The sequence below is a fragment of the Saccopteryx leptura genome, chromosome 5, assembly GCF_036850995.1.
Source record: "Saccopteryx leptura isolate mSacLep1 chromosome 5, mSacLep1_pri_phased_curated, whole genome shotgun sequence".
Taxonomy (NCBI): Eukaryota; Metazoa; Chordata; class Mammalia; order Chiroptera; family Emballonuridae; genus Saccopteryx; species Saccopteryx leptura.
In genome coordinates this window covers 187,514,535-187,535,414 of record NC_089507.1, presented here as the reverse complement: position 1 = coordinate 187,535,414, position 20,880 = coordinate 187,514,535, and the positions used below count along the sequence as shown (strand labels likewise).

Here is a 20,880-nt window from a genome sequence, read left to right as displayed (position 1 = left end):
AGAAGAAAACACGGTGCTGATGAAGGATTCCAGGGGTCCAGGGATCTGAGGGTTTATGACCCACTGTGGGTTCTTGGCTTCATGCAGGAAATAATTCCAACTGGAACCAGCGTAGTGTTTAAAGTGAAAGTGAGTTTCTTAGTGAAGCAGTGAGACAGGGAATGGGCTATTCTACAGGCAGAGCAGCCCCTCCTTTAGTGGACTTTGCTTCCTTTATTGAGGTTCATTTAATTGGGGGGGTAATCAATAAGGGGATAGGTGGACTATTCAGTATCTTTCCGGGAAAGGGGTGGAGATTTCTGAGAATCTCTGTCAGTTATATTGTGTCCTAATATGGGTTTTCTGTTTCTAATCAAGGCAGCTAGGGGTGTATCTTTTAGCATGATAATGTATTACAATGAGAGTAGGATGAGGCTGGGGGTCACCATCTGATGAAATCGGTCACCATGTTATATTGAGCTGGTCTCTGCCAGTTTTAAGCTATTAATCCTGTGAGGGGTGGGGGGGGGAAGGTCTTCCTTCTTTTTGACAGTTCCTGTAGCTTTTATTGATTGCAGCTGTTCTGCCACATACCCTATCTCACTGCCAATTAAACTACAACATAATGCCTTCATGATAGTCCTGTGCAGTGTTCAATCGGTCACTTCATCTTCTTGTGGCTTTGTGTATTTACTTATTCTCACATATTCCAAGAAATGTGACCATTTCTCTTGAATCATTAGCACTGGTTGGTACATCTTTTGCTTGGTCCTCAGTAACAAAACTTTACTACTTGTGAGTTTCTTCCTTTCTTTATTCCAGCGGTTCTCAACCTGTGGGTCGCGACCCCAGCGGGGGTTGAATGACCAAAACACAGGGGTCACCTAAAGCCATCGGAAAATACATATTTCCGATGGCTTTAGCCGCTGAGAAGCCGCGCTACCATCTGCAGCACCGCTATTCAGCTTGAATGCCTGCGGTCATGCGCAGACGTGATTGCATCATCCCTCTGGGGCCTAAGGGGCGGGGGAAGCCGGGAGAACGCTCCACAGTTCCACTTGCTGACGTCATCAGTGGGCGGGTGCAGCAAGCGCTAGAGGACAGAAGCCTAGGAGGTGGAGAGGCAAGAGGCGGAGAGCCAAGAGAGCCTGCGAGACAGCCTGCTGGTGTAAAAAAGGTTAATAATGTAAAAACAGTACACACACCATACACACAATACTGTGTAAGTGTAAGGTGCTTTGTGTGTGATCATTACGCAGTACACAAAGCAGCTTACACTTACACAAAGCACCATACATTTACACAGTGTGAACTACATCGGTCTTATACTATAAGAGACCACTATAAGATGTAGTTCACACTGTTCCCCAATGTATAATTATCTCCCATACCCCCCACTATTTTCCCATATTCTGAATGAGGAAACTGCTGAAATCAGCGGTTTCCGGGATTGAATCTGCCTCCTATTGATTTCATTGGGAGGCGGCGGATTTTGTGGAAGAGGGCTTCCGAGAATCTCGAGTTACCACACAATCCGCCGCAGCCTCCTTTTGATTTCAATAAGAGGCGAGAAATGACAGTTTCCGACACATTTCTTCCTCTCCTATTCAAGTCAATGGGAGGCCGCAGCAGATTCCGCTCAAATATAGAACATGTTGCTTAATTTTTTTCACGCTAGAACTTTTCCTAGAGCAGAAAAATTCCAAAGGTGGAATCCGCCACCACCATTAGACTGAAAGAGGCCTCACACTGAGGAATCTGCTGTGCGGATTCTGCAGTGTAAAAGATCTGCCTCCTATAGAAGTCTATTGGGGGTGGTGGATTCCACCTTTGGAATTTTTCTGCTCTAGGAAAAGTTCTAGCGTGAAAAAAATTAAGCAACATGTTCTATATTTGAGCGGAATCTGCTGCGGCCTCCCATTGACTTGAATAGGAGAGGAAGAAATGTGTTAGAACTGCATTTCTGCCGTACAGGGGATCTCTCTTCTGCAGAATCCACGGGTCTCCCATTGAAGTAAATGAGATGTGGATTCCACCACAGAAACTGCTGCTTTATAGTGTGAAAGAACCCTGAAAGATACCTTGCTATGCAGAAACTGCAGTGTATCCTATGACGTAGTTCACACTGTTCTGTATAGAAAACTTGCCACTAATCTGGAAAAAACAGATCCATTAGTTAAGCAGCTATTTTCAGAATGGTAGCCCTAATACACAAGGTAAGGAGGTCCATTAGTAATAAATATTTCTCAATATATAATTAAATATTGTTTTTGTGATTAATCACTATGTTTAAATTATGTTTGATTTGTAGCAATGAGAATACATAATGCATATCAGGTATTTACATTCCAAATCATAACTGTAGCAAAATTACAGTTATGAAGTAGCCACCAAAATTATTTTTTGGTTTGGGGTCACCGCAACATGAGGAACTGTATTGCAGGGTCACGGCATTAGAAAGGTTGAGAACCACTGCTTTATTCACTTTAAGCAGTTGGTGTAGCTTTGCAAGAAAATATGAGCCCTGGCTGGTTAGCTCAGTGGTAGAGCAGTGGCCAGATGTGTGGATGTCCCAGGTTCAATTCCCGGTCAGGTCACGTAGGAGAAGTACCCATCTGCTTCTCCACCCCTCCCCCTCTTCTCTCTCTCTTCCTTTCCTGAAGCCATGGTTCAGTTGGAGCAAGTTGGCCCTGGGCACTGAGGATGGCTCCATGGCCTCCACCTCAGGCACTAAGAAGAGCTCAGTTGCTGAGCAATAGAGCAATGCCCCACATGGGCAGAGCATCACCGCCTAGTGGGCTTGTCATGTGGATCCCAGTTGGGGTGCCTGTGGGAGTCTGTCTCTGCCTCCTCTCCTCTCACTGAATAAAAAAAAAAGTAAATACAAAATTGCATTCATTTTTCCAATAGCAAATATTTGCTTTATTAATAGAGCTCTATTCTTGTGTGTCTCTGCCTTCAAAATATTTCATTTTGATATCAAGTTATTGAGGAAAATTACTCAGAACCCAGTACCAATGTGATACATAAATGAGGTGACCATGTTTTCACAGGCAATGCTGCTAGGTCTCCCCTCTCACCTGACCCACAGGGGTTGTAAGGAACAGGATGCATCATGATTTAGGCAATGCAAGTAAGTGGGGAAACAAGCATTTCTGTGTCAATAAAATATCTGAATGTAGTTGCAATTAGTTTTTATTTGAATAGAATTTGTCATTTTATTACTTTAGAATTAGGTACAAAATAGACCAAAAAAAAAAAAAAAAAAAAAAAAACCCTTTCAAAAAGAGAAGTGAGTAAGAATGCTGGTAACTTGTCTTTCAACTAAAGAAAACATAGTTTAACTTCTTTCAGAAAAAAAGATATAGTTACATCTATAAAGACAAGCATATTCCTAGGACTTACCCCTAAGTAGTAATGTTCATAATAGTCTATACTACTTTTTCAATGTATATTGAATTTGTAGAGTAATGGAAGAGAATGCTCCTTGACTCCATCACACGCCAGGAGTCAAACATTTATAAAACATTGCCGACTCTCATCTAAACCCTTGTGGTCCCCTCCATTGTACCAAATACGGGGTGACCTGCTCCTTTCTTTATGTGGTCAAACCTTAACATATATGTTAGCTGCAATGGTGTCTCTCCCAAACCTCTTTTAATGGGTTGTTTTACCCATTCTCACTTACTACATTTAATCACTATATTGGCTGCTCAGAGCAGCCCTCTATTGTAACTGACTTTAGACAACTGAAGCTTCTTCACTTGGAGGTAGGTCAGTAGGCAGGTACGTTAGTCCTCCTTCCTCTGGGAAAAGCCAGATGTTGTCAGCCTGTGACATTAGGGATAGGTACAATTGCCTGTTTCTTGTCTCAAGGTGTGAATTACTCTGTGGTGCGATTCATGCTCCAGAGCTCACGGTGAGATGAGGCTTCAAGCTGAACTCATGTTCTTAGGGGACCCTTTCCTCTGACTTCACTTGCTGCCTTCCCTCTCCCTGCCCACTTCTCCCTGGAGAGACCCCTCAATAAACCACCCTCACAAGAACCCCATCTCCAGCTCCAGATCCAACGGAATCTAAGGGGAAAGTGAACCCAGTTGTAAGAGTCATGGCATTGTGTATTAACCTTTTTCTTTCTCTCTATCCACGTGCAGTAGTTCTCACAGAACCTCAACCAGCTAGGCGAACCTGGCTTCACCTTAGCTAAACTAACTCCACGTCTGCTCTGACTCCTGTCTCATGGTGGAAGAAGAGAAACTTCAACCTGCACCCTTCATTCATTCATTCATTCATTCATTCATCCAGAGGAAGGAAATGAAGGGGTGAAGACCTATCAGGCACTGCCTAGCAAGAATGTCAGAGCTTATGGAGAAAGTCTTTAGGAAAAGTCACTTGTGAAACCCTGGGCTTTCCTGGCATTCAGCCACCCTTTTACTATGTATCAGACTCATATGTGATTTCAGAGGATGGCTCTCTGAGTCCCCATCTCTCTATGTAGTGTCCCTTCCCCAGACCAGTTGTTCTATGGTCGGAAGACTTAACCTGTGCACAGCTTAATAACCTCTCTGCCTTCTTGCCTCCTATGGGGATTATTTTCGTAAGTCCCTTCTCTTTCCACAGGCAGTGATGATATGCTGGCTGCTTTTCCCCCGGTCAGTTCTGCAAACAAAGCCCCCAAAGGATTTGAATCAAAATGACTTTGCATCAGAGAAAGAAGAAATAGCCTTTTGAATCACAGACCTAGAAATTTCTCTGATGTAATGTTTGCTCAAGTTAAAACTTATTTCTCTTCCTCCCGCAATACTTTCTTGTTGAGGCAGGATAGTACGACGCTGGGGAAATTCTTTGGCAAATAGAATGGGGAAACTGAGACAGACAGCTGAACAAACTGGCCGAGCAATTTACAGCCAGACACAGAAGGTCACCTCCCTAGAATGACATCTAAGCCTTAGTTGTATTTCAGCTCCAGCCAAACGTGGGTGACACCAGGCCCAGCTCTGACGACTAACTAATGACTCCTGGCCCTGGCGCTGACCCATCAGTAGAGACCAGGACCCTGAAAGGGGACACCTGAAAAAGCTGATGAATATTCTACTGAGATCTTCCCCTAAACTCTCAATTTTAAAAAACCCTCAGAACAAAGGATGCAGCACAGGCTCCCTCCTGAAGTTTCACCAGTGCCCTTCCCTCTCACCTTTCTTCCCCCCACCTGCGTGTATCTGCTAACCTCGAAGGGTCCTCACTAGCCTTGCAGCCAGGGGCGCAGTGGGCAGTGCAGCTCATTGGGCTAGCCCCCTGAGCCTGTCTCCAGGCCCCTTCCCTCCCACTTCCCAGCGCAGGCTCATTTCTTCCCCATAAAGGCTTTAGAGCGCCCACGCAACCCTGCCGAGGCTCTCCTGTTGCTTCTTCTTCTTTTTTTTTCTAGTGGCATTATATTGTATTCTTTTTCTAAACTGATTTTTATTTTATTTTTATTTATTCATTGCATTTACATAGATTCTAGTGCAGCGGTTCTCAACCTGTGGGTCGCGACCCCGGCGGGGGTCGAATGACCAAAACACAGGGGTCGCCTAAAGCCATCGGAAAATACGTATTTATTTATAAACATATTCTCAAAATCACTGGGATTGGTGTTATGAAATCTTCCCTGCATGGAAATCAAGAAACTACTCTACCTCGGCCTAGCGTGCAGAGGACCCGGGTTCGATTCCCATCCAGGGCACACAGGAGAAGCGCCCATTTGCTTCTCCACCCCTCCCCCTCTCCTTCCTCTCTGTCTCTCTCTTCCCCTCCCGCAGCCAAGGCTCTATTGGAGCAAAGATGGCCCGGGCGCTGGGGATGGCTCTGTGGCCTCTGCCTCAGGCACTAGAGTGGCTCTGGTCGCAACATGGCGACGCCCAGGATGGGCAGAGCATCGCCCCCTGGTGGGCAGAGCGTCGCCCCTGGTGGGCGTGCCGGGTGGATCCCGGTCGGGCGCATGCGGGAGTCTGTCTGACTGTCTCTCCCTGTTTCCAGCTTCAGAAAAATGAAACAAAACAAAACAAAACAAAACAAAAAAAACAGCAACAAAAAAAAGAAACTACTCTACTGGTCAGCCTTAGGCAGACCCAAAGGGCCAGGTCCTCTTTTTGGTAACATTTTCATCATAAAACAACTTCCTTTTTTTTTTAAACTGAGGATTTTATTGTTATAACTAGTGCTCGACTTACAACCACGATTGGTTCCAACAGACCGGTGGTAACACGATTTGGTCGTAAGTTGAGTAGGCTATATGTACAGTACTGTGAAATGATGTTATAAAAATCTTTAAGTCATATTTTTTCATAATTTTTTTTCATTATTGTTATATATCATAATTTTTTTGTTCATTTTATGCCATTTGTATCATCTCTACACCATTTTGTTTCTTATGATTACATTCGTCAGGTTTAAGTAAAACACTGCTATTACCAGTACAACTGGTGTAATATTTGCAAAGACAATTTCCTCTTGGTAGACATCTTGGGAGGGGTTTGATGAAAAATATCCAAGACACAAAACACAAATTGCTGTACCGAGTCTGGGATAACAGTTGAAATGGTGCACGCGGAGATGGTAGTGCTGCCGGAAGCTGGTCCACACTGTTGTATGCCCAGCTGGGCAACGCTTGTGCTGCCAGACGCAGAGCAGTTATGGCTAGCGATTGTGGTCGTAAACTAGAATGGTCGTAAGTTGCATAGATCATAAATTGATCAATATTTGTATTGTATCACAGTCATTTAATAGATGTTCAGCTGAAATTACACTATATATAATTCTCTAAGATTCTTCATTCTTTAAATTCTATTCTGTTGCTTCCACATAGTTTATGTCAGCATGTTTATCATATATATATTTTTTTCTGATTTATAGTTCTCAATCCCTTTTAGGAGATTTATATAAGACAGAAGAAAATAAAAGACTAGAAGAAATAAATTATCTGAAAGCCACTGGTTTTGGATTTCTTTTTTTCAACTATTTTCTCTTCTTGATTTTATAAAAGGTGGAGATTTAGGTAAGATCTTATACAGGTTTTTTTTTTATGTTTATTTTATTGATTTTAGAGAGAGGAAGGGAGAGAGCAAGAGAGATATAAACATCATTCTGTTCTTGTACATGCTCTGACCAGGGATTGAACTGGCAACCACTGTGCTGAAGGATGATGCTCTAACCACCTGAGCTATCCAGCCAGGATGGTAAGATCTTAAAGTTCTAAATAAGCAGAGGGTGCCCAATTGGTCAGTCATGATGAAATAACTGATTTTGGACTGAGATCTGTTCAAATAGGGAATCACAGCCTCTGCCCTGCCTCTCTGTCACGTCTTAAGAACATTTAAATGATCTTGCCTTCTCCCATATCCTCAACGTGTCAAGGGAGACTATGTGTGAGTTTAAAACAGAAGTCAATGATTTTCTTCAAATGGCTACATAGTAAAAATTTCAGACTTTGTAAATCATAAGATCTCTATCACAACTATATAGCTGCATTGTAGTGCAAAATCAGCTATAGACAATGTATAAACAAATGGCTGTGTCTGTGTACCAATAAAACTTTATTTACAAATTAGACCAGACTAGATTTGGTACATGGGTCATAATTTGCTGACCCCTGAGTCAAAAGAGGAGGGGATTCTGATTATCTACAGATAAATCTTTGAGCTATGATAATATGGGCAGAGACTTTAAAGATGCAGAAAGATTTACAAATACAAAACAGATGTCCTGGATTTTATTGCTTTAATACTTTTGTTAGTTAAAGGAAAATATCTAATAATAAGATATTTAATAATTGCACCTTCTTTTATGTTCTGTCCCATGGCCTGTTGATATCTGACACAAAAATTTTGCTTTAAAGAAACAATCTGATGTAGTTATACTAAGGTAAGAATGGCTAATGAGCCTGACCAGGTGGTGGCATACTGGATAGAGCATCAGACTGGGACACAGAGGACCAGATTTGAAACCCTGAGGTCTCTGGTTTGAGTGCGGGCTCATCAGCTTGAGTGCAGAGTTGCTGACTTGAGTATGGTGTCATAGACATGATCCCATGGTCACTGGCTTAAACCCAAAGGTCACTGGCTTGAAGCCCAAGATCAATGGCTTGAACCCAAGGTCTCTGGCTTGAGCAAAGTGTCACTGGTCTGATGGAGCCCCCCTGGTCAAGGCACATATGAGAAAGCAATCACTAAACAATTAAGGTGCTACAACAAAGAACTAATGTTCTCATCTCTCTCCCTTCCTGCCTGTCTGTCCTCTCTTTGCCTCTCTCTCTATCTCTGTTTCTCTTGCTAGAAAAAACAACAACAACAACAACAAAGGACTGATGAAGCTTGATACATTATCATTCCCAAAGTCATTTGCAATGTAACAGAGGCTAAGCCCACTTAGCACCTAATAGAAAGTAAAGGGCATCAAGGAAGGACTTCTGTCAATAAAAAGCTAGACTAGTGGAGGAAAGGTAACTAGTATTTGTCTGCCATGTACTGGGGCCAAGTTCCTGGACCAATCATGTCATTTATTCCTCTCAGTAACAATACACAATATTGTTATCTCCCTTTAAAGATGTGGTACTGGAGCTTAGAGGGATTGAATAACTTCATCAGAAATAATTAGTTGGTAAGTGTCAGAGCTGAAACTCAACCCTAAATCTCTCTTTTCCCAAAGTCTGTTTTATTCCTTCCAAAGGCCAGTCCTTCTTCCGCAGGGGCTCCAAACGGTCCTGGTATCCAGCTCTCATTGAGACTCTGTTGCAAACTACAGATCCCAGAAAAAAAAAATTCTATGCATTTTTTGTACACAACTTCACACTATTTTTCAAGACATGTCAAAGATGTCAAAAATCACTCTGGGTTCTATTCTCCAGACATGTGTTCCTGCAGAGAAGTTCTTTAGAAGCTTTAGATTAGATCATGTACCAGCTGCCTACGGACCCTTAGGTCCAGCACATGAATTCTGAGATACCAAACCAGCCCTGCAGTTGTGTTAGATAGAGGAAAAGAAGATTAAAAAAAAGGAAATCTTTTCTAAAAATTTGCTTTTTTGAATGTTTTTAGTTTAGTTTACGTTTCCCATACGCCAGACAGAGGGCATTGTGTTTTAGACACACCGTGTCACTTAAGACTCCTAACAGCTCCAGGAGGCAGACTTATTATTGAAGCAGTATGTGAAGCAGGATATTATGGTCCATTAGGGAGGCTAAATATCTTGCCTTGATCATCTCCCCGTATACCCTAGAAGAGAAAGAACTCGAGCCAAAGAAGTTTATTCTGCAGGGCCTCTGTCCTTAACCTCAGACACATCCAGAAAATCTTCCCATAGACCAACCTGTAGGTGGAGACAGGCAGGGTTCTCTGTGTCCTACATAAAAACAACTGCCAACCTCTGTGATGAATATTTATCATTTAAAGCGCCTGGTATTTGTGTTGTATGCACTTTTGTCATTAAATATGTGAAGATAAATATTTATAAACAGCTGTTAAGGAAACAAGACTTCTGGGGAAGAATTTTGAACTCAAATTGCTGCTTGGAGGTTTTCTTTCTAACAGGGAAATATGCAGACTGATTCTAAACAGGAGGTGCGGGCACCTTCCTGGTGCAGTTCTTGCCTTTCTCTGCCAAGCTCAGCCTCTCCCAGAGTTCAGCACTAGTTCCCCAGGAAAACAACTGCTCTGAAAAAGTTTACCTACAAGAGGATACTCCTTCTCACCCACTACCATACCTAAAACAATCAAATAATCAGGAACTGGAAAGGATGTGGAGCAGCTGGAACTCTCAAACACTGCTACAGGGAGTGGAAAATGGTACAATTTCTTTGCAAAACTGTTTGGCCATTCCTAATAATAGTAAATTCCTTCGCCTCCGATGATTCAGAAATTCACTCCTAGGTATTCACCCAAGATAAATAAAAGCATATATGCATCCAAAATAATGTATAAGAATGTTCATTGCAGCTTTTTTTCATGAGAGGTACAGATTGGACACCACTTAAATGTCTATCAATGGATGAATGCATAAACAGGTGGTGGTATAGCCACACAGTGGAATGCCACCCAATGAAACAGAACAAGCTATTGATAGTATGCTACTAATATAGGCTACTGCGTGCAAGATGAACATCATGATGTTCTGAACAAACAAAGTCAGACAAAAAATGACAATGTACTATGTTGTTTCACTTATATGACACTCTAGAACAGGCAAACTACAGTAGCAGAAGATAGGTCAGTGGCTTCTTTTGATGGCTCAGGGCTGGAAGCAGAAGAGCATGCAGGAATTGGTTGAAGTTGAAAAGAACCAAAGTTGTGTTGCCCTGAAGCTATGTTTTTGAGACATTGATTTTAAGCTATTTATTAAGAAATAAGACTCAGAAAGAACCTTTGGCCTCCCCACCTTTCCCCCCCTTCATATGGGAAGGAAAGTTTTCTGTTTTGCTTTTTTTGTTGTTGTTTTTGTTTGTTTGTTTGTTTGTGATAGGGACAGACAGACAGGAAGAGAGAGAGATGAGAAGCATCAATTCTTAGTTGCGGCTCCTTAGTTGTTCATTGATTGTTGCCTTGACGGGGCTGGTGGGGGGGAGGCTATAGCAGACTGAGTGACCCCTTGCTCAACTAGCAACCTTGGGCTCAAGCTGGTGAGCTTTTGCTCAAACTAGATGAGCCTGCACTCAAGCTGGCGACCTCGGGGTCTCGAACCTGGGTCATCCGCGTCCCAGTCCGATGCTCTATCCATTGTGCCACTGCCTGGTCAGGCAGGAGGGAAAGTTTTAATTTTTGTTTTTGTTTTAGCCCCACAAAGTGATGGGTGTATCTATCTCTCGGTCTCTATCTTGATGAGTCATAAGTACTTGTCAAAACTCATTGATCAATATCCTTAAAAATCTGTGTTTATTGTATGTAAAGTATATCTTAATCCATTAAAGTCCTGCATGAAAAGCGAAACAGTTTAGATAATGAAAGTCCGCCCTTGGCAGGCTCATCTGGCCTCGGCTCCCACAGCACTGGCCTCCACAGATGTTCACCTTCCTGATCCTCGCAGGTTCTTCGGGCCCCCTCTGGCACAGGGAAGGGTCAGGCAGAAAACACACCTTGGAAGACCTACGGTCCCACTTCTCCAGCTCTCCACATGAAGTTAGGAAAAGAAGTTTCCCAATTCCAAAAAGCAGCATGGATGAAAACAATCTGCCTTGCCTCTCCCAGGGTTTAGTTTCTAGAGTCCCAGGCCCGAGAAATGATTGAAACTCCACACTGAGCTTTGTTTGGGTGGCTTTGATTTCCTTCCTGGTTGATCTCCTACTAATCTGGACTGCATCTGGGGATTTGACCTGGGGCTGGGAGGAGATGAAAGGGCCATGCCCTTACCAGAAGGACCGGGCCAGAAGGTATGCATTTTCCGTGGGAGCCCGGCCTGCCTTCTGATAAGCCCTCATCTGCTTGAGGGTGTGGGACAGATGCTCAGGGGCAGAAGTAAAGGCCACCAAAGTCCACCAGGCCCTCCAGGTGACTAACCCTCCAATACACTTACGGAATTTAGAGACACATCAGCTTGATTTCAACAATAATACAATACCTTTCAAAAACACATGATGGCTTTGGAGAATTAAATGTCTTACTTCTTTCCTTCCTCAAACTGAACTGGTGGTGTTACAAATACCCTCTCAGAGAGCCTCGGAGGCGAATTTGGCAGAGGAGAGAACATAGAACCATCCATGCCTGGCAAATGCCAAGAGGAAAAGCAATCTGGAGTGAGCTGGCACGTCGATCTCTCCTGGCAGGATCGGGGACAGGGCAAGGATCCTAAAAGTCATTTTGTGCGGGGAAAATGTCCTCCCCTCTCTCAGAAAACAGTGCTGCCTGTCGGGTTATCTGGGCCTCCCAGGGACCCTCTCGTCATTCAGAGAGCAGAGCTGGGAAGGGACAGAATGCTTCGCGGCGGTTGTTACCTGGCTGCCAAGAGGCGGGCATGTGCTCGCTCCGCAACGTGGCACGCTGCCAGGCCCCAGGAGCAGCGACAGCCTTCCTCGGCGCACCTGCTCTTCCCCAGCTCGCATCGGGACTGTGCCATCTCCCCCGCCCCACGCTGCTTTCCCCTGCACGGCTCCATTTTGTCTTTTCCGATGGCAGATACCCACTGCATTCCTCCCAGTAGTTGCCGGACGCAGGGTGGCCTTGTGAGGAGCATCCCTCCCCTGGGCACGCTCCTGTCGACATCCCAAGAATCAGTACGCAGGTGCTGTGACATGATGACAAACACTCAGGCCTGCGATGATTGGAAGCGTTGCCTGCTGTGTTTCGGAGTGTCTGACATCTCATCAATCACGGCCTTGATTAGGCTCTCGGGGTCTCCAGTCTCCACTTTGGGCTTCGAACAGAATTTATTGCTAGCTCAACATCCTTATTTCCAACGTGGGCAGGGCAGTCTTGTTTAAAATAGCATAACGCAGCTAGAAGATCACACGTGCACACTCAGGTTGGCCAGCCTTTTCTCTTGTCAATATTTTTCAGATAGCATCAGTCGCAGGAAGTTGCTGGGGAACTTCACTCACTTCCATCCTACCTCTGTAGAAAGTAGTGAGAAAGGCATGAGCAGAGCAGGAGTCACCGGCCAGGGCAGAGGGTCACCAAGGCGAGAGCCCCAGGCGCCTGGCTTATGGGCAAACCTACAGGCCCTTGCCCCACCACTGCCTTAGCATTAACCCCTGGAGGGAACAGCTAGGCTTCAGCTGGGTTTGAACCCAGCCCAGGGGAGCAGTAACACCAGAGACTGCACACCATGGCTGACCTCAGGACCAGCTGTAATGACTAAGGACCCCTGCCCTGTGGTCTAGGTGGGGACCACAGCCCTGAGGAAACACAACTGGAAAGCTGATGAATATTCTGTTGAGATCCTCCCCTGAGACTTCAGATTAGAGCCCTCAGGATGGAAAACCCAGCCTGGCTCTCTGTGAAGCACACCCTTCTTTCTGCACCCCTTCTTTTCCCGGGGTACACCTTCTCCCTCTCTCTCCCACAACCCTCCCCCACCCCGTCTTCCTCACACTCCTCCCAGAGCTTGCTGGAATCTCTCCTCCCTCTTTCATTGCTCAAGATACATCTCTCTCTCTCTCTCTCTCTCTCTCTCTCTCTCTCTCTCTCTTCCTCTCCCCTCTTGCCCCACTGTCCTCCCCCCACTCCCTTTCCCTCTTCCTCTCTCCCCTGAGCTCCAAGGGCCTTCCTCTTGCCTCTGTAACTTGTTTCCTGAGTCCATTTCTTCTATGATGACACCTTCTACCACTGTGACTTCCTAAATAAACTTTCTCTTTTAATCTGAGTGCTGGCTCTAAAGTCCTCTCCTGGCCAGAGCTCAAGAACTGAGGTTGCTGAACCCTAGTTAACCTCTGGTGCCATTTCTCCACCGCTGACACCACTATTAGCTACAATTGAAGGCTGCATGTCGCCCCTTGGAGTTCTATATTTGAGGGAGGGCTGTCACTGTCAGCACACTATGTCTGATGAATAGTAGATCCTCTCCTGGAAAGGGAAGAGAGGATAAGATTCCAGTGATGATTAAAAGCTTAGTTCTAAGTAGTACTTGTCTACATGGTCTGGGGCTGTTTATCAATCAATTGGCATCAATTAGGTTGGGAGCCATGACCAGCCCTATGTGCGACTCAGGGCAAACAACTAAAATATGACTGCTGGCCAGAACATCAAAATCCAGTTGGAGAGATAAGTGTGCCAGTATTGATGCAACAAAATATTAAAAGCATTCTAAAATTTGACTGCAGGCCCTGGCCGGTTGGCTCAGCGGTAGAGCGTCGGCCTGGCGTGCAGGGGACCCGGGTTCGATTCCCGGCCAGGGCACATAGGAGAAGCGCCCATTTGCTTCTCCACCCACCCCCTCCTTCCTCTCTGTCTCTCTCTCTTCCCCTCCTGCAGCCAAGGCTCCATTGGAGCAAAGATGGCCCGGGCGCTGGGGATGGCTCCTTGGCCTCTGCCCCAGGTGCTAGAGTGGCTCTTGTCGCGGCAGAGCGACGCCCCCGAGGGGCAGAGCATCGCCCCCTGGTGGGCAGAGCATCGCCCCTGGTGGGCGTGCCAGGTGGATCCCGGTCGGGCGCATGCGGGAGTCTGTCTGACTGTCTCTCCCCGTTTCCAGCTTCAGAAAAATACAAAAAAAAAAAAAAAATTGACTGCAGTAGATGGGTCCTTAAATGCCCGGACAATTGCTTTACTCCCTTCTTCCAATATCATCTGTTTTATTCCTCTGGATTGGAGCTCATGGTATTGTCTTCACCTGGGGCCCATTCATCACATATTTCTTTAGACCAGAGGCCAGCAAGCTTTTATATATAGTGAGAGAGAGAGAGACAGACAGACAGAGACAGACAGACAGGGAGAGAGGTGAGAAGCATCAACTCAGTTGCAGCAACTTCGTTGTTCATTGATTGCTTTCTCATACGTGCCTTGACCTGGGGGGGGGGGGGGGTCCAGCTTAGTCAGTGACCCCTTGCTCAAGCCAGAGACTTTGGGTTCAAGCCAGCAAATTCTGGGCTTAAGTCAGTGACCATAGGGTCAAGTCTATGATCCCACGCTCATGTTGGTGACCTGGCATTCAAGTTGGTGAGCTTGCACTCAAGCCAGATGAGTCTGCGCTCAAGCTGGCATCCTCAGGGTTTTGAACCTGGGTCTTCAGTATCCCAGGCCAATGATCTATCGACTGTGCCACCACCTGATCAGGCAGCAAGCTTTTTCTATAAAAAGGCCAGATACTAAATATTTTCTTTAAATAAGTATTTATTAAATTGTGAACCAAGAGGTAAAAGCCAGCAACAACTCTTGTTGAAAGCTTTGTAGTCTTGTTTACATTTTATATATTTACATTTTACATTTAAAAATGTAAAAACTATTCTTAGCTCATAGACCATGCAGAGAAAGGTGACTGGCTAGATTTGTCCTGAAGGTTGTAGTTTGCTAACCCTGACTTAAATCCTATTTTTCCTTCAAGACCCAGTTCAAACCCCAATTACTGTGTAAAATATATTTGACACTCTTCATCCAAAATTTTTCTCTCTTAGAAATGTCTAATTTATACAATTTGTATAGCTTCTATTCTTACATTTATGAATGCATCTATCAGGCAGTATGGTTGGAAATTTTAAAATTAGAATAATAGTCAAATCCTGGGTTTTCAACTTACATTTGAGTGGCACTGTAAAAACTTCTTATATTCTCTGAGAACATTATTAAAAAGAAATACATCAAGATATGTTTATGTCTGTGAAGGAGGTGATATCTCCTTGTTTCCTTACCTAGAGTTTCTAAAATTATTTACATTAAAAACATATCCCTTTTATCATACAAATAGGTTAATTATCAAATCCACAAGGATATTTGTATTAAATAAAATAATTTGCCTGAAATGTTTCAAAGACTCAGTAAATATTTTCTTTTATTTCTTCATGAATTCTTTCTATATCTTCATCAGGGGTATAGGTCTTATGTCCAAAACTCAAATGGTATTTTTCTTGAGGACAAAGATAGTACCTTATACTTTAAGCACCTCCACAATGCTTAATTGAGGCCAAGCTCAGAATTATTTGTTACTAATTTAAACCGTACCCTAAACTTGTTTACATTAAAACCTTTCAAAGGAATTCTCTCAATTTGTTTCCATTTGCTTGGCCTACTCCTCAATCTAGCTCAATCTGTCTTCATCACTCCATCATCCTCCATGTCTCTAAATCCAGTGAACACTTTTGAGAGCTCACCCTATTTGGAGTTTCATCAGCATTGGACTCCAACACTCCCTTCTTTTTGACACGTCAATCCCTTGGAACCCCATAGCAAGATTTCCTAGCCTTCCTCCTTACTCTCTTATCTCTCCATTTCCATCTCATCAGTAGGACCTCCTCTTTCAGAGACCCTTAACCATTGGCATCTCTAAAGACGTTGTCCTTGCTCTTATTTCCCTATGTATTTCCACCCATGCCCCAAGTTTTAGATAACATATATACACGGATGCGTCACTTCATTTAGTCCTTTTTCACTTTATCTTCTCTAAGGTGTAGCTCAGTATTCTCACTCAGAGACCCTTCAACATCAACATAACAAAGACTAAAATACAACTTCTCATGCCTGCCATCCAAACCAGTCTTCCTTCAAGGTTTTCTTTCTCAGGAAAAGGTGCCCCCATCCCTCCTGTCACACAAACCAGACATCTAGGAACTATGAACACCTACCGCTCTCATCCTAATAGCTGATTCCTCACCAAGCTCTGGAGGGTTTATCTCTTTAGTAACTCTTGAATTCTTTTCTTTTATACTGATGAATACCACCACCATAGACCACAGGAGCAATCTGATGCTATGCTAATTTACCTTTACTTCTCTGCTTCTCCCCATCTGTCTTCTACAGAGTGATATTTTCATAATCCAAATCCAAATTTATAACCTCCAACTTAACCTTCATATCAACTCTCTCCATTTGAAGTGATAGTTTCTCTTAACTCCATCTTCTAGAGCAAAACTTCAAACTGATTCCTTCTGCATCAGAATTTTTGCTTCAGCATGTGATTAATCTCTCAGTTGAATTAGCATCTGACAGTTTATCCCCCTACCTAGACTAGTGGGTCCCTGAGAGCATCTGATATGTCTACGTTTGCTGATTATTGAAACCTAAGCATTTGGCACAACACCTGGCAAATCATATGTGCTCGATTAACAATTCTGCCATAAATAAGTGGGTGAACACATTGGAAAGGATAATTTTTATAATGTGGCTATCAAATCTCTCTGGATTACCTGAAAATTCAACCATGAATCAGTGTATTAGTGTTTTTGTTTAAATAAATAGATTATTTGGGGAATTGCAATAGTCACCATCCATTTATACTGTGTCCAAATGTTTTGCTTCCTGATTGTTTGGTCCAGCAATTTATATTGTCAGTCCTTTGAGGTGTAAGATGCAGAGACCTTTCTAGGTGAACTTCAGTAATGAGAATTGATTGGAAGAACCCCTGGAAACAAAGGAAGTAAAACTGTCAGTACTTCCCTTCAAACCAGTTTATGAGAAGACTGGGCTTAATGGGGACCAGAAGCAAAGGGCTATTTGAGGTGAGGCCACCTGGTTTGCCTCTCAGCAGCTGCTGGCAATGGGACTCCACCCTCACAGTCATCCAGTAATGTGAGGCAGGTGAGGTACTATCTGACACCTGACACTCTGAATCCAACTGATTCTCCTCTAGATGCCAACTAACTGCTGAGACCCAATCTAATGGAACCGGGTAGTGAACACTTAGCCTGATTAGACAGGATTTTTCCCAGGCGATCACCTAGCCTATGGATCACTGACCCAACCAATCTGTAAAAGCAGCAGAGAATGAGGTGCAGTATATGGGCATAAAACTGACTTCCGTGCCCTAGAAACAAGATGGAGCAACTTCTCTCCACAAAGTATGGCAGCAAATGCTTCTAGAGTCCCATTCAGGTCTCTTTGAAGATTTATTTGTAGGCCAGAACACCAAATAACAGATGCTTTTGGCATTGGCTCCTGGAGTCCCCATGTGCAAATCTTCAGAGAACTCCCTTAGCTGTTAAAAGGGATTGCCAGGGACTCACTAAAAGAGTTGATATAACAGCACAGCTCCCTTCATTCTGGGTGCTCTAGTGTCTCAAGAAAAGTAGAAAAGCCACAGCCTGGGAGAAAATATTTGCAAATGACATATCTGATCAAGGAGTATTATGAAAATATGCAATGAACTCTTAAAACTCAACAATAAGGAAGGAAACAACCTGATTTAAAAATGAGTAAAAGACCTGAACAATCACTTCACCAAAGAAAATATACAGATGGTAAATAAACAGGAAAAGATGTTCAGCATCATATGTCATTTAGAGAATTGCAAATTAAAACAACAATGAGATGCCAGTACACACTTATTAGAATGGCAAAGATATAAAACACTGATACACCAAATACTGGTGAGGATGTAGGGCAATAGAAACTCTCATTCATTGCTGGTGAGAATGAAAAATAGTACAGCCACTCTGCAAGACAAGCGGTTTCTTACAACCCTGAACATACTCTTACCATGTGATCCAGCAATCACGCTCCTTGGTATTTACCCAAATGAGTTAAAAACTTCCGTTTACACAGAAACCTGCCCATGGATGTTCATAGCATCTCTATTCATAATTGCTAAAACTTGAAAGGAAGCAAGATTTCTGTCAGTGGGTAAATGGATAAACTGTGTAACTCCAGGCGATAGAATATTACTCAGCACTGAAAGGAAAAGCACTATCAAGCATGAACACATATGGAGGAAACCAAGTGCATATTACTAAGTGAAAAAAGTCCATCTGAAGAGGATACGTAATGAATGAGTCCAACTCCATAGCATTCTGGAAAAGGCAGAACTGTGGAGATAGGAAAATATCCAGTGGTTGTCAAAGGTCTAAGGGGCTACATAGGCGCAGCACAGAGAATTTCTAAGGCAGTAAAACTATTTGGTATGTTTGTACAGTGATGGATACAAGTCATTTTACATTTCTCAAAACTCATAGGATGTACAACACCAAGAGTAAACCTTAAGGTAAACTATGAACTTTGGGTAATAATGATGTGTGTTGATGTAGGTTCATAGATTTTAACAAAAGTACCACTGTGGTGCATGATGTCAATAGTGGGAGAGGTTGTATGTGTTTGGGAGAGGGCTTATATGAAAACTTTCTCTACATGTTGTTCAATTTGGCCATGAACCTGAAACTGCCCTAATTCATTCATTTATTTTTCTTTTCTTTCTTTTTTTTTTTTTTTGACAGGACCCCAGACTCTGATATGTTTATTTTCCTTCATTAATAACATTGCGTTACAAACATTTGATCCATAAATAGTCCTGGTCCGTGGTGTGTGGGGTCCCTTTCCCTGAGAGCAAACGGGCCCTTTGCTAACCGTCTGCAAAGCCACTCTTACCTCCGAGAGGAAGCTCGGCCCTCCACAAGTCCCTGAGTTCAGTTACTCGGGTCTATAGGGCCCCAGCCCCGCCCAGAAAGAGGGCCACCACTGTCCTGCGAGGGCAGAGAGCAGGGCCACCCCCGTGGGGGCGGGTGGGGTGGGACTTCCTGTCCTCATGGAGTGATTGATTTCCCAGTTGAAGAAAAGTGCATTGTGCACAGGGCTCAAGTCTGCAGGACATTGGGACTGTCTTCTGGCCGTCCCGGCACCTGCAGGCCCGCAGTCCCGGAGGCTGAGCCCAGGCCTCCGCAGCAGGTGTGTGGCTCACAGCGTCCCGTACACGCTGACTCTGGCCAGGGAGATGCTCTCTGTGTACCGGGCCCGGCCCTTCTCGTACAGGACGAAGAGCTGCGGGGCCTGCTCCGCTGCGCCGACGCTGCTCTCCAGCGCGGCCAGCGACGAGTAGCCGCTGGGCCCCGGCCAGAGCTGGACCGTCTCTTTCCTCCACGAGGTCCCGTTGCTGAGGCTCCAGCGCAGGGTCAAGTTCACGCGGAACTCCGAATGTGCCGGGTTGGAGAAGAAGACGATGCCAGAACTGGTGGCCACAGCTCCTGCAGCGACCACAGGGTCCACGAGCTCAGGGTCGAAGGTCACATCACGGGGCCTCAGCGTGTCGCAGGCGTCGTGGCTGCGGATGACAATGCGGCAGTGGCAGTGATAGTTGTTCTGGTTCCGGGCATTGATGACAACTGAGCCATCTGGGAGCTCGTAGGGCTGGCACTCATCGGGGTTGAAATCGTTTTCCCGCTTGGGCTGGCCGTAGGGGATGCCGCTGATCCCGCTGCCGTAGCGCCCGGAGGCTCCATGGTCATCGCTAAGGAGGCAGAAGACCCCATCCCGCTCCAGGGTCCCGTGGCCACACACGATGAGCCAACCCTTCCGCGGCTCCCGCTGTTTCTGAATGCCAGAGCCTGGGCCGGGGGCAAACATCTCGGTGCCGATGTCCAAGGAGAGGTTCCGGGGCGGGCTCCAGGAAACACCGTCGTCCTTGCTCCACACCAACATGGTGGAGGCCACCGGGCAGCCAGCCTTGTGGGCGCAGAGGGAGTAAAACAGGAACACCACCCTGGTCTCAGCATCGCACACCACGGCCCCCAGGTTCAGCCCGTCGAGTGTCTCCTCATCGTCCACAATGAATGCTGTGGGGGACCACGTGCTGCCTTGGTCGATGGACCTTCGCAGCGCGATGAACTTGGCCCCCGCATCCGAGGTGGACATCTTCCTGGCCTCGGCAAAGGCGAGAAGAGTGCCCCGTGGCGTGGCCGTGATGAGAGGGATGCGGAAGGTGTCCACGGAGCCGATCTGCCTCCGGCTCACCCACAGCAACTGCTCCATGGTCACCAGCGGCTGCACCAGGCTGAGGTCGTTCCCTGCTCGGGCCCCGAAGGCCGCCGCGGACCACAGCAGCGGGAGGATCACGGCGGACGCCCGAACCCCACAGGCCGCCCGGAACCCCGGCATCCGCGGTCCCCCACGTCCGCCCAGGAGCACTGCACCGGGGCGCTCCTCTGGCATGTCTCCCCCGCGGTGAGCTCGACCCCGGTGAGCTTGACCCGGGGCCCAGGACGATAAACCCTTTTCTTTCTTTTTTTTAGGTGAGAGGAGGGGAGATGGTGAGGCAAACTCTCACATTCATCCTGACCAAGATCCATCCAGCAACCTTGTCTCTGGCTGATGCTCGAGTATGGAGCTATTTTTAATGCCTGTGGCCATGATTGAACCAATCCAACCACTGGCTACAGAAAAGGAAGAGTAAGAGAAGGAGAGAGGGGAGTGGGGGGAGAAGCAGATAGTGGCTTTTTTTTCTGTGACTTTACCAGGAATTGAACCCAGAACATCTATATGCGAGGCCAACGCTCCATCCACTGAGCCAAGGCCAGGGCGAAAGTCTATTAGT

General features: G+C 45.3%; 1 protein-coding gene across 1 annotated transcript; it reads right to left on the bottom strand.

The window, feature by feature from the left end:
* Window positions 1–19,092: 19,092 nt before the first annotated feature.
* Window positions 19,093–20,553, bottom strand: LOC136405932 (sialidase-1-like). Its single transcript, XM_066385615.1, has one exon. The coding sequence runs from the start codon at window positions 20,496–20,498 to the stop codon at window positions 19,248–19,250; it is 1,251 nt and encodes a 416-aa protein (XP_066241712.1). The 5' UTR covers window positions 20,499–20,553; the 3' UTR covers window positions 19,093–19,247.
* Window positions 20,554–20,880: the final 327 nt, after the last annotated feature.

Excerpts from the sequence above, each read along its gene's own strand:
- LOC136405932 (XM_066385615.1), bottom strand. The coding sequence starts at position 20,498 with ATGCCAGAGGAGCGCCCCGGTGCAGTGCTCCTGGGCGGACGTGGGGGA.